Source organism: Tyto alba, unplaced genomic scaffold, assembly GCF_018691265.1.
Source record: "Tyto alba isolate M040663 unplaced genomic scaffold, T.alba_DEE_v4.0 Super-Scaffold_41, whole genome shotgun sequence".
Lineage (NCBI taxonomy): Eukaryota > Metazoa > Chordata > Aves > Strigiformes > Tytonidae > Tyto > Tyto alba.
In genome coordinates this window covers 16,996,811-17,013,555 of record NW_024881317.1, presented here as the reverse complement: position 1 = coordinate 17,013,555, position 16,745 = coordinate 16,996,811, and the positions used below count along the sequence as shown (strand labels likewise).

General features: G+C 35.4%; 1 protein-coding gene across 9 annotated transcripts in view; it reads left to right on the top strand.

Annotated features, from left to right (window-relative positions):
• Positions 1-16,745, top strand: part of LRRC49 (leucine rich repeat containing 49) — a 46,332-nt gene that overhangs the window by 11,152 nt on the left and 18,435 nt on the right. For 8 of the 9 annotated variants that reach the window (XM_042804207.1, XM_042804206.1, XM_042804211.1 and 5 more), the window contains 3 exons: positions 1,209-1,352; positions 4,058-4,119; positions 10,678-10,825. In XM_042804207.1, coding sequence (XP_042660141.1) covers positions 1,209-1,352; positions 4,058-4,119; positions 10,678-10,825 — 354 coding nt within the window. Of the gene's footprint in view, positions 1-1,208; positions 1,353-4,057; positions 4,120-10,677; positions 10,826-16,745 lie in introns of those variants that run through there. The other variant, XM_032990161.2, reaches the window with a different exon arrangement.

The following is a 16,745-nucleotide window of genomic DNA, read 5'->3' as shown; positions in this document are numbered from 1 at the left end:
TACATTGCTATATGCAAGTCCTATATACATGTCTGGATAGACACTGGAGGACAGACCCCAGACCACTATGAGAATTAAGTATCTGGACAGATACTTGAGTGCATCACTGAGAAATACAGACAGCAGGAAATTAACCCAATTTACGTCAACAGAGCAATAATTAATGCCTTTGTAAAACACAGTTGCATTTCTGTAAGTCAAAAATAAGGGGCAGTAGCTATTATGACTGTTTGGATTTTTGTTGTTGCTGGTTTGTTTTTTTTTTTTTTTTTTTTTGGTCAATCTCACCTGAATCTTTAAAATAGGCTATTAAGTATTAAAACAAACCTCGGGCAGCTGACTGTTTACTGTAGCTCAGTTATGTTTGATCCCTCCATTTTCTAATCAGAGGAAGCCGTGACTTGCCTAAGAAGTGCTGGGGACTGTCAAGCAAAGGTGCTGTGAATACAAACTAAGGATGCTGCTGCTTTTTCTTTTCTAACTTTTGAATATGTCTTTCCGATTCCATCAACTATATGCTCACAAAGCTTCCTTCTATGTTCCAATTTCAGAATAACTGCTGTATTCTCCATAGGGTTGTGACTGTTCCTTGCCCCTGGCTCACAGCAGGTTCCTGGCTTCATAACGTGCTGGAAAGTCTGTCTGTGGCGCTCCTGTAGATAGAGCTGTGAATGCTGCTACTGGCTTTTTAAGAGGCACGAAGGGAAATTGGTGCAGAGTTCTGTGATGGTAGGAAGATATGATGCTGCATATTCTTGTAGCATAGGTGCCAGGAGATTTGGATGTGTGTTTGAGTGCCTTTGCAGACGAATTAAGGATCAGCCATGCGCAGAATTGCCCCCTTTTGGCATACCATGATAGCACCAGTGTTGTCTTAGTTTTACACTGTCTTTGAGGTTGCTGCTACAGAGCAGCACAGCTGAAGTAACCTCATTTCTGATGATAAGGAAGGAAGGGTTGACTGATTTTACTGCAGTACGACTAGGAAGATACTAGCGAAGTGAATACTAGCACTTAATCTCTAGCAGTCTGTAGCCTGTTTTCAGCAATTTATGACATGCTTATCGTATAGAAAAATACACAAGCAGCACACTATTGTTGTAAGTTGATTGTTCATGTATACTTTTTAAAATGCGTGTGCTACATATATCTATTGTATGTCTATATAAAACACAGTATGCATATTTATAATTACACCTTTTCCACAGATTACTAAAATAGAAAACATCAGTCATTTGAGTGAACTGAGAGTGTTAAACCTTGCTAGAAACCTACTAATGATTGTTGAAAACCTTAATGGACTGGATTCACTTACAGAGCTCAACCTTCGTCATAATCAAGTCTCTGCTATAGTAAGCAACAAAACTCTTTGTCTCTTTCTCATTGTTATTTTTTTTCTTCGTTTTTAACAAAATGCACTATTACTGTAACTTGTTTAAACAATATCAGCATTTCATAATTGTGAAATCTTGTGTTTTCCTTTATTGTGTTGCGCATGTTGTTCTGCAAATACTTTTACAACATAAAGGTGAAACAAACAGCAATTTATTCTTGGTGTTGTTTTGTTTAAATGTGATAAGTGGGGTTGGATTAGGTGACCTTTAAAGGTCCCTTCCAACCCAAACTGTTCTATGATTCTGTGATGACTTGTAGTGATTAAAATCTTGATAGCTCATGACAGTTCTCCAGGGTGAAAAAAAAAAGAAGCTTTGTGGTTCTAACGTACAGATTTAGGTACTTTTCTTTCATACAAGTTTGTTTCCTAGAAGCAAACCCTCTCTTAATTTCTGTAGCTCAGCTAAACAGTCAGACCACCTTAAATTTAATCTCCTTGTGAATATTTGTGGGGCAAATGCAGGGAAAATAGGTATTTGATCTTAAAAGCAGAATTTCCCAATTGAAGCTTTAACCTAGCATTGTAAGTCTTTATGTTCTATAAAGTAAAGATTTTCACTTCAAGTTATGAGTTGTAGTTCAGGTATGGCAAGGAGATTATCTGAACAAGCACTTTTTAAAATAATACAGTAAGTCTACTTACCTAGCTATTTTTTCTGGCTCTCATAATTTCTTTAGTTCTCGGTCTCCTATTGCTACTGAGCCTTTCCTTTCTCAAATTTCTGCTACTTGTCATATATGAATTGTTTTTACACTTAAAAAGTAAGAAATTTGTGGTCAGTGCTGATTCTGTTACTCAGCTTTCCCCCTACATCATTTATGTTACCTAGAATTCTCTTCCTTGCTTGTAGCTGCTGCCTTTTCACTCCTCTCAGATGTAGCTCGTACTTTTCCCTTGCTTCCTGTTGTCACAAATGGAAAGTCCACATTAAATTTAAATTAGTGAGTTACAGACTTGGACTCTGTGCTATATCTCAATGTCTTAGTCTTTCTTGGTCTTAGTCTTTCCTGGAGTTTGAGAAGAGGATGTTCTGTTGAAGGAGATATTTTATTTTGTCTAATAGGTTTCTGCCTTTTTTCTTTTTTTTTTTCAGCTGGATAAATTTTAATGGAATGGTGGTTTGTGTGTTTGTGGGTGGTTTTTGTTTTCAACTGGATAGTGGTTTTTAGCAAATTTGACAGTAAGTCTCCTTCCTCTAGAGAAGGACTCTTAAATCATATGAAGTCAAGTCTTGGACATGTCATTCTGTCTGAAACATAAAGAGATATATATTTGTTTTCATAAAATAAAATGTTTTTCTTACTTTAATGGTGACTGTTTCTTTCTCTGTGTGCAACATTACATGTATTTCTTCACTTAAATTTGTTTTTTTTGAAAAAGGAAAGCTGCATTACTTCTGTATTGCAACTAAAATCTGCTGCGATATGAAATTACTGCAAATGGAGAAACATAAAAGCAAAGACATTATTTTATGGAAAGAATATCCAAGATATTGTTATATTATTGCTGGAGTACTTGAGTAGTTGAGGGGGAGGGGGCCTGATGTAATTCTGTTGTGAACTCAATCTTTCCATGGTGTGATCTGGGATGATTCGGAACAGCTCTGAACCAGGAGTTTTGCAGCTGCAGACCTGAGCTAGTAAGGCCCTGCTTATTGCATACAGAGCTATGACTCTCAGCAATGCTTGTTAGCTCACATTCAGTGTTTCATTAATAGCAGCTACACAGTTGATTTAGAGCTGCCTTGTGTTTACCTGTTTGGGTAGAATAAACTACTTCTGTTTCTGGAATGCTATGTAGATATGTCACAAATCAGATGGAGAGAAGAAGGGGCTGTACATTAGATTTTTGTGGCTAAAATCAAGGTAGTGAGCCCTGTGACATTTCCCTGTGCTGTGAGTAACAGTTCTGCGTCTGCTGGTTGCGAGTTGGAGCATGGTGCCTAGTACAGTAAGGAGATGCAGACTTAGAACTGAGGGATTAGGTGTGAAGCCTAAATGGTATATGAATCACTGCAGCCTGTACTCTCTGGCCATTATGGAATTATATTTCATAAATGAAGTTTGATCTTGGTATGTTTCATCTTACTAGTATTTGAGCTATTTGCTATTTGGAGGTTTTCTGCAAAGGTCATTAGTGTTCTATATTAAATTCGTAATTACTTATTGTGGAAACTCATTCCTTCTTATAAATCGTAATTTTAAAGGTGACAGAGTCCTTCAGATCTTTCTCTGGCAGAAGGGTCACTACTGTTTGATAGTGCTAATGGCACTTCAAAAACGTTATTTCAGTGTGGTCACAAAATGAACTTAATTTTTTTTTTCTTTCTTTCAATAGTGTGTATATCCTGCAGCTTAAATGCTGAGACAGCACCTTGGCTTATTTCCCAAAAGCCTGTTCAGAAACCAGCAGCAGCTTTATCCTCTTTTCTTTAACATCATTTGCTTTGCAAGTGATGCAGCTTGTTCTGCAGCGTGGATATCTGCACTGAAACACTCCCTTGCAGTGTGCATCAGGGAGAAATGGAGCTGCACAATCAACAGAAATCAATGTTGCAGCAAGGTTACAGCATATAGAAATGGTTGTCGTTCATCAGGCAAAGTAGCAAGGTTCAAAAGCTACTTTCAGCTACTGAATTTATGCCTCTATCTTTCCTTCTAGAAAGATGTGGATACTTTGCCCCGTCTCCAACGTCTCTTCCTCAGCTTCAACAATATATCTAGGTAAGGGAAATAGCAGTTTGCTTCCTATCAGTAATTTGAAATATAGTATTGGAGCTGTATTTCATTAAAATTTAAATTCAAACACTATGAGTGCAGATACATATTTCCCCCCCCTAACATATCAGATAGCATAATTAAGCCACTCTGTATTTTCTACTGTAAACATAAAAATTCTTTAAACCCTTTGCATTTAAATGTAGTTGTACTATGAGTATTCTACCAATAAACTTATATTTTTAATTTAAAAATTACCATACTGTTTACAGTGTTGACCAAAATTAAAAATAGTTTTGTAAATATGTTGTTTTACTGTTAAGCTGAATACCTGTTAAAGCAACATTACAGAAGGTACATGTTTTATATAACATACCATCACTGTATTTATGGAGTTACACAAACTGCTGAGTCAGGTTCTGCTTACGATGATAAGATTATTTCATACCTGTATTTTACTTGTCCATACATTAATAAAGTCTGAAAGGTATATCTGTGGTTATTTCCCTTTCAAACCAGATGGCAGAAGCAGAATAGCTCAACTTTCAAAGAAGGGCTTCTATAGTTTCAAGTAACTAAGTGCATCTTGTTATAAATAGAAATGTTTCTCTTCTGTGCTTTTTCATATTCATGCATTTCTGGAGTCTGCATTTATACTAGTGCCCATATTTAACAACAACAACAAAAAATTGTCTGCATTACCTTCAGTTTGGTATGTCCTTTATTTTTTATATCCCTTCATCACCACCAGCAGCCTTCTTTGCTTTGAATCAAATAATTTAATGTGGGATAGGGGAAAGATGCTTCATGTTCTAATTACTGGAAATACCACGCTGTTCATATGGTATCTACTTTCTCTGTAAAATGTTATACTTGGTATGAGCTTTTATTGTAACAGCTACTTGAACATTTTAAGTTGATGTGCATTATGTTTTTTGCAGACAGCTCCAACCTACTTGCCTGTGTTCCTTAGGTTCTTAAAGTACAAATGCAGTAGATCTCCTTAAATACCTCACGGGTATTAAGCAGTTTAAAAAATCAGAGATGAACTGCAGGAATCTTAAATATGCTCTTCCCTTACTTAATCTGCTAGTCTTTTTATTCTGTGTTTTAAATTGGCATAATAGAGAGAGGGGGTTAGCATTTTGCTTCTTTTGAGTAGTTTCCAGAATTGAAACATGCTTTTTGTTTCTGTTTTTCTAAAAAATGTCTTAGCTTGGCAAGAACAATGAGGGGACTGCAGTAGCTGGATCCCTTGCCATCAGGGAGCATCACTGCAGTCAGTGGAATTCCTGTATCTTTTTATATACTTGGTATATTTTGTGTAGCTTTCTGACTCCTTTCTCACATTGTTTTATGCAAATTCATGTTGTTGTTACAGTGTTCAAAGAAGGAAAAATGTTTCAGCTTTTCTGTGAGGTTTTCAAAGTAGATATCTCGAACTTCATGTGGTCAGTAGTCTGCTTCTAGGTCCTTTATTGTTATTTTTGTCATTTATTCATTGGGGCTTCAATTGATCAATTGATAGATCTAGTCCTAGTATTCATGTAAGCTAGAAACACTTATTTAAAACATTTGTGCAAATATATAATTTGGTTTTAATTTGTTGTTGGAATAGGTATAAAAATAAAATCTTAATGTCAAATGAAATGCATTGCTCTTCCGTAAATTTTGTAAACTTGTGGATAGATAGGTGGACGAATTGGTTTAACTCTTTATTTACCAGTCATTATTTTAAAACAAATGAAAAATTTCTTTTGATGCTCACATTTAGCTCGAGTTTTTGAAATAATAACTTTTGGTTGCGTATAGCAGTTTTGAAGGCTAAAAAACCCATTCTTCATTTTAATTATGTAGTAGATATGTCTTCTAACAGGAAAATGGTTAAATGTAAAAGTATACTTTTGACCATCTGTGTTCTGATACTTGGATTGATACTGGTAGAACTGACTGAAAAAGTTATATGCATCCATAATACTAGTGAATTGCTGTGTTATATCTGAACATTCCTACAGTCCTTTTAAATGTTTTTGTGTGTTTTTATGAGTCACTTACCTGGGTTTACTGTGGTCCATATGGTAATTTAAAAAAACTATTTTTCTGAGAAACAGCTGTGTCTGTACAGCTGACTTTTCTTTTAGTCAGACTGATACTAGATATTCTAATTCATTTATCTGTCAGTGCATAGAGAAACCCTGCAAATGGAAACGAACAACAACATATATTTCCAAAACCTGGATATATTTATGTTACAGGTTCATTCAAATATTTTAATAGGGATCATTTTAAAAAGTAGTATTTTCAAGGCAGTGCTCCCATGTAAAGTTTAGCTGCTTCCTACTTTTGTATGTCAACAAAAATCCTTGAGTCTTAAATTGATACATACTGACATTTATGTATTAATATTTCAGTAAAAGATTTGGGAATGCCTTTTAAAAATTGTCACTATTTAAGGCATGAGAATCTATCATGGGTTTAGTTGCTGATGTTCTTTTTCCCTTATGCTTCAGAGGAGGCCTCAGAAAGCTTCTGCTTCTCTGCAGAGCTTTTAGTTAAAAAAAGGAAGTTTTTTTTAGCAAGGTAATATAAGCTAAAACCGAATGCTATAGAAGTTGATGCTGATTTGAAACAAAAGAAGTCCTACTTCTGGCTTCAGCCCTGCAAAATTTAGCAGTTGCAAACTGAAGGCGTACATTCTTGACAGCCAAAAGTAATGCATAACTCTACAACTAGTTATAAAGAAGGGGGAGAAATCCCATTTTGAATTTATCATGTGGTACTGGGAAGAGACTACAGAAACTTTTCTTGAGGAAAGATATGCCACTGAGGTTCAGAAAGAGGGTTATTGCTCATATTTCAAAATGTGAAACCAGAGAAGACCATTTTTTAATCTTGGAAACAAAATACATATTTTCACTGTTACACTGCTTTCCAGGTCAGCACTATGTTGGCTTTTTCACTTAATAAGACATGTTGTCTAGCCGTGTTGAAAAAGGTGGATACCAGCTCAAAGGACATGTAATTGTTTTTCTTCATTTGGTTGCTGAATTGGAAACCTGAGAGAAGAAACGTTCTTAGCCTAGGAAAAACAAGAAGATACATTTTTTTTTTTTTTTTTTTTAGCAGAATGAAAACGTATAAATACATTATTAAATACTTGAACCAAAGCAGTGCAGGGGGGATGAAAGGTTGACTGTTGTAACATCTGTTTTCGTCAGTAATTTAGTGGTTAGAAACCTGGGAAACCCCAAGTTCTCTTCTGTGACTGAATGTTTTTTGAACATACAGTTCCCTCTTGGGTGTTCCATCAGACTGTAGCAAATATGTTGCCTTCCTTCTCTTCTCCAGAGCTTTTTAAAGCAGGTTCCATAGAAGGGAAAAAGCTATTGATGCAAAGATATAGAGAAGGAACAACTCTCTTCCTAAGCAAGTAGGTTGTAACAGAGGACAAGTGTTCCTATGTCCTATTCCTGCCTACTAAATGTGTGAATGTGAATGCATATCACTGGTGGAGGTTGAGTTTACACCACTCCAGAATATTCTGCTGCTTAGGAATTGCCACGTTCTTGTATGAGGCAGGAGAAGCGGCTTTGCATCCCCTCTGGCAGAGAGGAGAATTGGAGAATTGGATGCAGGACTGTGAGCATGAACACAAGCTATATAACTGATCTATTGTGAGATTTCCAGAAACACGTTTTGATAATTTAACCCAAATTTACTACTTGTTTCTGTCTTGCTGAAACTACCACTTTAGCAAAGATGAATTCATCCAGGAAGAAAGAAGGGCAGGTGGTTGCAGTAGTTTGGTGGGACTCCTGCAGGAGAAGGTCTTTTGGAAAGAGAAGCAGATTCCACTCGAAGATTGACTGAGGTGGGCTGAACAGCATGGTCCACAGCTGCTTTGTCTTTCATGAGCAGGTCAAAGACTCCTTTGTGGTGAACAAAGGTTAGAAATAGCATTGAGATGTGGCCTCTGGTTCCCATAGAGTGGTCACCGCTTGGCTCTGTCACAGCAGTCTGTGTGCTGGGAAGCAGACAGAAGCTTGGTTGTAAAGTATGCAGTCTGTTTGGTAAGGGTATTACACTAAAGCTTTGCTTGGCTTAGGATTGGGATGATAGTGTGACAAGTACAGTATATTAAGTTTTCTACATGGAATTTCTAGAGCTCTATTTTTAATATGTATATACAAAGATGTGGAAACGTAGGTATTGCACTGCTGTTTTGCTCTAAAATTGAGCTGCCAAGAGTGCAGCTAAAAGCAGGATAAAGCAAGCACATCTGGTTTTGCTCCAGAATTAATGTTCTGGTATGCTGAAACACTGAGAATTTCAAAGCACAGCAGTATGTTTAAGTGGAAGGTCTTGAAAACACCAGCAAACTTCCAACTTTTCTGTTAGTTCCTGAGGAGATGTGTTTTATTAAAAATCTGTAAATCATATGTAATGGCAGAAGTACTGTATGGTTAAAATTTTTAGTAGGAAGTACTTGGAGTGCATGTATTTAGTGCTTTTAATAAATATATTTACATTTTTTTAAACTAATTTTGAAGATGAAAAAATGTTCATATTTGTCAAGTAAAATCTATTCTAGCCCAATGGAAATTCAGTTACCTTTTCTTCTTCTAACATGTTTACAAGCTTGCCTTACTAACTTCTGTGCCATTTGGGGACATTATTTTTTATCTTTAGTACATACTGAGTATCTATTTTAAGTAATATGTCAGCCCAATCTTCAAAAACTGTGGTTATACAAGCTGTTTTATGGAAAGGAAACTGGACTACAAAAAGAAGCAGAAGGTGGTAAACTTCTTGTCTTAACCACATGTACAAAACTCCCTATTCTTCAGATATGCTAAGCACCTTCACTGGAATCTATATGTTGTTCATTTGCCATCAGTTCTTATGTTGTTTTAATACACTAAGCAGAAAAGTTCTAATGTCTGCCACTTTGTCATTTTTCTGCTGTATCCACTGGGCATATCGTGTAGGAGTTACTGCGTCCTGTACTAATGGCACTGGGGTTTTTGAGATTTGTATTGGGTGATTTTATTTTCTTTAGCTCCTGCTAGGTTATGTTGGTATCCAGGCCTTTCTTCTGCTGGTTGAGGCTGATGGTTATTTAGTGATATTATTTCTATATTTTTTCTGTATTTCTCTTTGTTATTGTTGCCAAAATTGTTTTAGCAAATACCTAGAATCTTTCAGGGATGTCTCATTTTGAAATCTGACATTCTGATAAATCTGAAGGATTTTACAACTGAATGTTAGTCCTCAGCAGATTATTGTATGCATTTTTAAAATTTGGGTGATACCAGTGATAAAGGCAATTGCCACTTTATTCAATGACAGTCTTTCATATGAACATCTGTATTGCATGCAATTTCTGATCCCTAAGTTCAGGGCATACTTAAAGCTTGGTATCCTTTGAAGTTTTAGTGGAGGAAGAGTTTTCCTGCCACCAAGAGTGAGAAGAGCTATAACCAATTAATGCAATCAGTAAGATTGTAACAATATTTAAAAAATGGCCATAATGCTATATTTTCCACTTCAGAAATGGTCTTTTACCTCAGAGTGTCATTAGGTGTTTGTTTCTCTAGTAAAGTGATCTTCTGTTTATATTTTTATGTGATCATCACTGATTCTTTTGTAATTTTCAGAATTTTTTTTTTAACTTCATTCTCAAAAGTACCAAGTCAAATTATTTAATTCTTTCCATATGAACCTACTTCACTTCATAACACAGACTTGACCTTTGAAGGCCAATGTGCATAAGGATCAGTGCACAGTTGTACTTTTAGACACTGAAACCAATTTTTTAAAAGGTATTGGGGAGTCATATTTACTTCTATAACTGATCAGCTTTTTCTGAAATCAAGTTAAATAGTTCTCTTTTGTTTAAAATTACTATTTATCCGAGTCAGCTGCTTTCTCTGCACATTCTACCTTCAATGAAAGGAACGAGACACAGGCTATGCATCTCTAAATATGTTTTACACAGGCCAGTTATTTCTGTCAGGAAACCAAATCAGATGTTGTCTAAAAAGCCAACTTGTTAGTGTTTGTAGACTGAACTCGGAACAACAGACAGATCTGTTTTGAAGATAATATGATGCTTTTGTAATTGTTTTTCTTCTGATAGTTAATGATGTTGCAAACACCGAGGATCATTCTGTGGTATTTGTGATTGGCTGTTTTTCTTGTATTTTCCGTGGGTTTTATGCCTGTTTTGATGGAAAATACACCTTGTATTGTTTTTTTTGGAATGTGAGTTGATACGCGTTCTATTTTTGGGGGATTTTAGGTGAACCTATACTCTCATAGTTAACAAGTTCTCCTTACTCTGCATCTCTTTTTACCTGTATGTGAACACATCAAAAAGTTTTATCAGCAGCAGCTGTTGGTATTTCAAAATACTTTAAAATTTAATTTATCATACACAGTATCGATGGGTGGGGTTTTTTCAGTATGGGTAAATATTAATGTTCTATCCTTAAGAATAAAATCTTCCATCTCAGAATTATTCCTACTCTATGACATTAAAGCTTTAAACTTTTTTGGTTACAGTTTTGAGGATATTCTGTGCCTTGCTGATTCCTCATCTTTGTCAGATATCACCCTTGATGGCAATCCAATAGCTCAGGAGACATGGTACAAACACACTGTTCTCCATCATATGATGCAGCTCCGACAGCTAGATATGAAGAGAATCACAGTAAGAAATTTCTGTTTTCGTCAAACTTAATAGATCCTTAATTTCAGAATTAAAATGTAAGGGTTTCTGTGTATATATGTATATCAAAAATACCACTTTTTTTTTAAATTTAGTATGGAATTGTATGGTGCATAGGCATTATAATATTTAAATCTCTAACCTTTTTTCTTTTGTTTAATATTATATAAGGGTGTGATTTTTTTTTTTTTTTTTTTTTTTTTTTTTACTTCATCTTGACATGTTTATTTTTAAATGCTGAAATATTTCATTAGTAAATACTGTGTGATCAGTTGCCTTGTGACATGAGAAAATGTGCAAAACTTTTGGTTAGAACTTTTCCAACACAGTCTTTACTGGTCTGCTGTATCGCTGAAAAGTAACAGCGTATTTCTTCCAAAAGAGTAGTCCATTTACTCTAAAACTGGTGTTCTTAGTTTCATCTTTCATTTTTAAATCTTGTTGGTTTCTTTAGTCTGCCTCCCTAAGGAAACCTGGTGATCACACAGTTTCTGTGTGTCTGTGTATTTCTCCCTTCTTTACCTAACCTACTCTCCACATTCATTTTTGTTTCTGCCGCTCAAATTGAAGTAACCTTGCTAAGGAAGAGAGTATAAAGAGAGGGAATTATGATGTAAAATATAACATGTACATGGAAAACATTCATTTCAAAAATAAAGTGCTTTGAGACATGAGAGTTTTACTCCCAGCATCGAAAATACTAAATGCTTGTTGTTCGCAGGTATTTTGTGGGTTGTGGTTTTTTTCCTTTTGTGAATTTGTACTGACTTCGTGGAATATTTGCTAATTACTTTGCTTTTAAAAGTATAATTTTCTCAGTATTATTTCAGAAAATAGTCACATAACTAAAACGTCTCTCCCTACGCGCCCCCCAACCCCACCTCAAGAGGAGGTGGTACCTGGTGGAACTCACAGTGATTGGAAAAACTGTAGAAAGAGCTCAAACTCCTTTTCAGACTCTGTGTGATCTGTACGGGGAAAAAGCTGTTAGAAATCCACAGCCATGGGAAAAATTTAATCTGGTTCACACCTTGTTAAACATCAGAGAATCAACCACAAGACAAAAAGCCATAGAAAACCAGGCTTCACCAGTTGTGCTGCTCATAAATGTACTTGTAAAAAGAATGTGTTTTGCGTTCTTTATTTGCCTTCTGGTTTTTGAGCCTTGAGAACTTTTTTAAACATTTTCTCCGTGTAGAGGGTGCTGTATGTTTCCTCCAATAAAAACTGTGTTACCCAGATAATCATATGACTTAAACTGAGATTTTAAGAAAAATAACAAGTATCATGAGACTTGTGATAAAATTAGAGAGTTGGAAAAGCCAATTCCAGCTATTCTGCCTAGTATTGCAAGATGCTGTTGCCATCAGCTGTAAGGGCAAACGTAACTTGGTGAGGAAATGGAAGTACAGTATTGGGTATGTGCTTTTTCTCACTTGATTAGTATACCTAAATCCTAATTACATTTATAGGACCTTTTCTTAGTGTGAAGAGCATCCAAACAATTTTGAATGTAAGCATTGCTTTGGCTTGTAAAAAACTGAGTTGGATAGGAATGTTGGGTTTTTCTGACTAGGAATTCTTCACTAACCTCTTCAGAAGCTCTTCTGCTCAAGAACTGAATTTAAACAATTGTTACTTTGCTTTTAACTTCTCTTTTATTTGCTGGCTTCACTGGGATCAGTAAATAATTTAAGAAAGAATGAAATCTGAATAATATTTTTAAAAGTTTGTAAGAGTCTTTGAAGCTTTATTCATACTGGTTTTCAGGAAGACATAGGCTCTTTGGTGTCAAGCCTTTTCTGTGGGATTCTCTGGCGAAAGGGAACCTCGGAGAAGAAGCCTGGTAGTAACTGCCTCTGCCTTAGGGAACTGTATAGCTACCGTGTAAATCAAATACTTTGCACTTGGAATAAAATGTTTTTGCACTGTAATTGTTTTAATATTTCTTAAATTGGAGCAGATTTGCCTTTAATCAAGGGATTGCATCATATTATGACAACTTTTAAACCCTGACCTGTGAGGAAGTTGGTGTTTTCTTAGACCATCTCATTCCTGAGCCATTTTTGTTTGTAAGATTTAAGCTCTTAAATCACTGAAGCATGGACCACACCAGATGACTTTCAGCTCAAATCCCCATCCGCTTTGTATTGTGTATCTAAACCATAAACTCAATGCAAATATTTTACTTTTTAAAACTTTGATAGATCAATCTAGAGGCTTAAAGAGTGGGTTGGAGGCTGAATTACTGTGGCTGGGCAGATTGCTGTGTGTTAACCATCAGTAACCATCTGTAGCAGTTACACGTTTAGTCCACCGTAGTTGTGAGGTAATATGGTGTGATTTATGGCTCAATGAAATAAGCTTATGTGCAATTGAAGTGCATTACGGCCAAAGCAGGCTCAGGTTGCATATGTAGTCATTGGCATTGTTTGGTTAACATATTATGAGGGTTGTTTTTCTAGGCATGAAAGCTTTTGAATATGTTTTGTAGTTTGAACTTGAAAAAGTGGACCTATCCAGTGACGCTTACCGTTTAGCTGTGACCTACCTTTTTTCCTCCTGTCTTTCATAACAGTAGGCAGATATTGTCTGCAGACATGTAATAAAATATTAAAATATGAATGAAATGTGTACGTATTCCTATCTGAGAAATTATTTAACCAGGAACACTTGTTATCCATCACTTCAAATACACTTCCCGTAACAGAATTTGCTAAGTGTGTGTATATATATATTTGTATATGTGTGTGTATATATCACATATAGTGTATATATATACTTTTAAAATGTGCTGTGGTTCCCAAATTAAAAGGCAAGATGCATCTTTTTAACAGTAAAACTTTGCTTCTTTTCATTGAGGTTTTATAGCTTTTGGATGCTTAAAACAGAGTGCTGTGTTTGGTTTTGGTTATTTGCTTAGATGTTTCTCTGCTGATCAGGGAGTAGGTTCTGCTGCTTTATCCAGAATAGGATTCTTACTGATTCCATCATCACTGTGGATTGTTCTGTTTTTTTTAGGAAAGGATCCTGAATTTTTTTTCTTTGCACTTGAAAATAAGATACTTCAGGAACTTTTACAGTCAAATTGTGGATTGTAATTATCTCTCTTAAATCAGGTCTTGCAAAAATATACTAAATCAATACTAAGAGTAAAAAATGGAGAGATATCTCATTGTTAATTATCACTTAAAGAATGGTTCATCAAAAAATTTATACTTGTTATTTTCCATGGCTATATTTCTAAAAGAACCATCCTTACGTTCTTACTTCATTCTTGTGTAAAATGAGCCTCTGTGGTATATGTGACAACAAGTTGTCTGCCTTCTGCAAGTATATGTGAGCTCAGTTTTGTGTATTTTAAGCGTACTGTGTTAAGTCTCTTCATGCCTTGAAAGCTTAAATGTATATTCCAAGCCATTCTTCATATATATATTTTTTTTAATATTACCTGAAGTAGTTTATATCAAGTGTACTATAGCTGTTTCTAATCTGCAGTAAAGTTATTTGATGAATTTTAAGGTAGATGTACTATGCAAATTAAATGCTGCATTCATTGTGTGCTAACTTTACACTTTTTCTCCTGTGACTTAAATGCTATCATTTGTTGAAAAAGAACTTGTTTGAATAATAGTTAAGTAGTAGTAAGGAAGAATATGTACATTCCACTGTTGTCTCTTTAAGATCCTTCTCAGGTGTTGCTGGATGTTACCTCTTGAAAGACTGATGGCATAATGATAGGTTTGGCCCAAATCTGTGATGCTACAGTTGCAGCGGTGCTCATGTGCAGCAGGGGGAGCCAGCAGCATGTCAGAGCTACAGATAGAGTTCTGTTACAGCTCTAATGGGAAGTTTTTGTAAGGGCGGTAAGAGCTGCAGTGTGTCTTACTCTTGTGTTCTGTCGCTACTGTTGCTTCACACTGAGAAAGTAAACCTGCAGCCTCAAAAGCTCATTGGAGAAAGTAAGACTTCTGGTTCTTTAGGAAGTATATTCCTCCCTCTTTTTCTTTTTTTTCTCTCTTTTTTTTTTTTTTTTTTTTTTTTTTTTTTTTTTTTTTTTGGTGAAGATGGTTTCTTACCCATTTAGTACATTTTTAGATATGAGGTGGAAAACTAATAAATGGAGGAGATCTCTATACAAGAGGACATCCAAGTCCTCTTTTAATGACCTGACATTTTGACCTTCTGGAAGGCCATCCCCCCCTTGTCCAGCAAGGTTTGATTTAAAGATGAAGCAAAGTTATGGACAGTAGCAGCACAATAATGAGGGGGAATAAAGGAAAAGGGAGATAGAAAGAATTTCAGAAAAGATAGAGCTAAAAGGGAAGAAGGGGGTGGTAGTAAAAATGAACTGTGGCAAGGTTATTAAGGGCTTTGTTTTAAAACTTCATGGGTTTACTGGGTTTTTTTGTGGATTTGGGGGGGATGGTGTGTTTTTCAAAATTGACTGCATGTGTTGTGAAAGACTAATCAAGAAATGTGTACAGATCTGATTTCCATTAAAAAATAGATTTGGCCCTTGATCTTTATTCAGATGTTTTCTCTATCATTCTGCTTCTATGAATGCTCAGTAAAACTAAGATATATTATCTTTTTAGGCTGAGCTAATTTCTTTTGCAAAAGAAATAGTATTATTTAAATGTCTATAATTAGGATAAACTCTCGATCAAGAAAGAAATCTTAGTTAATAAAAGATTGTTGTTAGAGTAAAATTTGTGTTCCCTTACTTAATTTTTTGTATTGAGAGTGTGTTGGCAGGGAAAGTACTGGACTGATTTGAGTGAGGGCAGTAGACCCTCATTTATGGAAGACAGTGTCATAAAGTATGCATTTGGGCTGGATTGAGGGAAGGCTTTGAGAAGGAAGATATACTTGTGGAAGCTGAGAGAAAACCGAATTAGGGAACTTTGTGGATGCTTGCCTTAAAGCTTGGGGGGAAAAAAAAAAAAAAAAGTTGTTTTGAAAGGAATAAAATTAATCAAGACTAATTTCCTATAGATTAGTGTCATTTCACTCTCAGATTGTCACCTTCCCCAGTGTGAAATAAAGCAGTACCTCAGTTAATTTGGAGCTGACTCTGTGATGACTGGCCAGCTGTTTTCTGCCAAATAGAATGGATCATTTTTACTTCCTCTCCCTTGGTGGGAAAACTAGTTTACACTACTCTTCTTTTAACATACAGTTTTGTATAATCAAACTTCTAGGGAACAAAAAAAAACTTAATTTGAGACTTCTAAACATACTTCAGGTTATTTAACATGTTCAGTGTGTTGAAAAGTCATTAGAGAAGATTCAGACACTGAAGTCGTAAAAAGCTTGTTTCTTCAGGAAGCCAAGTTAAAAAGCATAAATGCAAGGTCAAATAAAGAAATTTAACTAGAAAATACATAAAAAGAACCAACAAAACAACTCTAACCCACTTTCTATAGAAAGATATCGCTAATTAGTTTGCTAGTGTTTGTATTTTGTTTTAAGACGAGGTTTTTCTAAATAAAAACAAACTTAGAACACTGTAACATGTAATTGGCATAAATGGCTGTCATGAGAGCAATGTTTATAGTTCCTAACACTTTGAATCTTATCTTGAGCAACAATACATTTTTATTTGTGCTATTAATTACACATTCATATTTGTGGCATATAATATGCGTGGGATTTATTTCACGATTCTGACAGCCTCACCCTGAACCATCCCATTCAGGTACTGGGTTTCACTGTGTGGTATTTTGTTGTACTGGGATCTCGAAGGCCTTTTATATCTGTGTGTTGGTTTGTTTATTTATTTAATGTTGATACTCCTTTAACGTGGACTGGAGACCTCCTGAGGTACCTTTAACCTAGATTATTCTATGACACCAACCCCTTGGTAATACCCTGTTTAGGAAGAATTGAAAAGCCCACT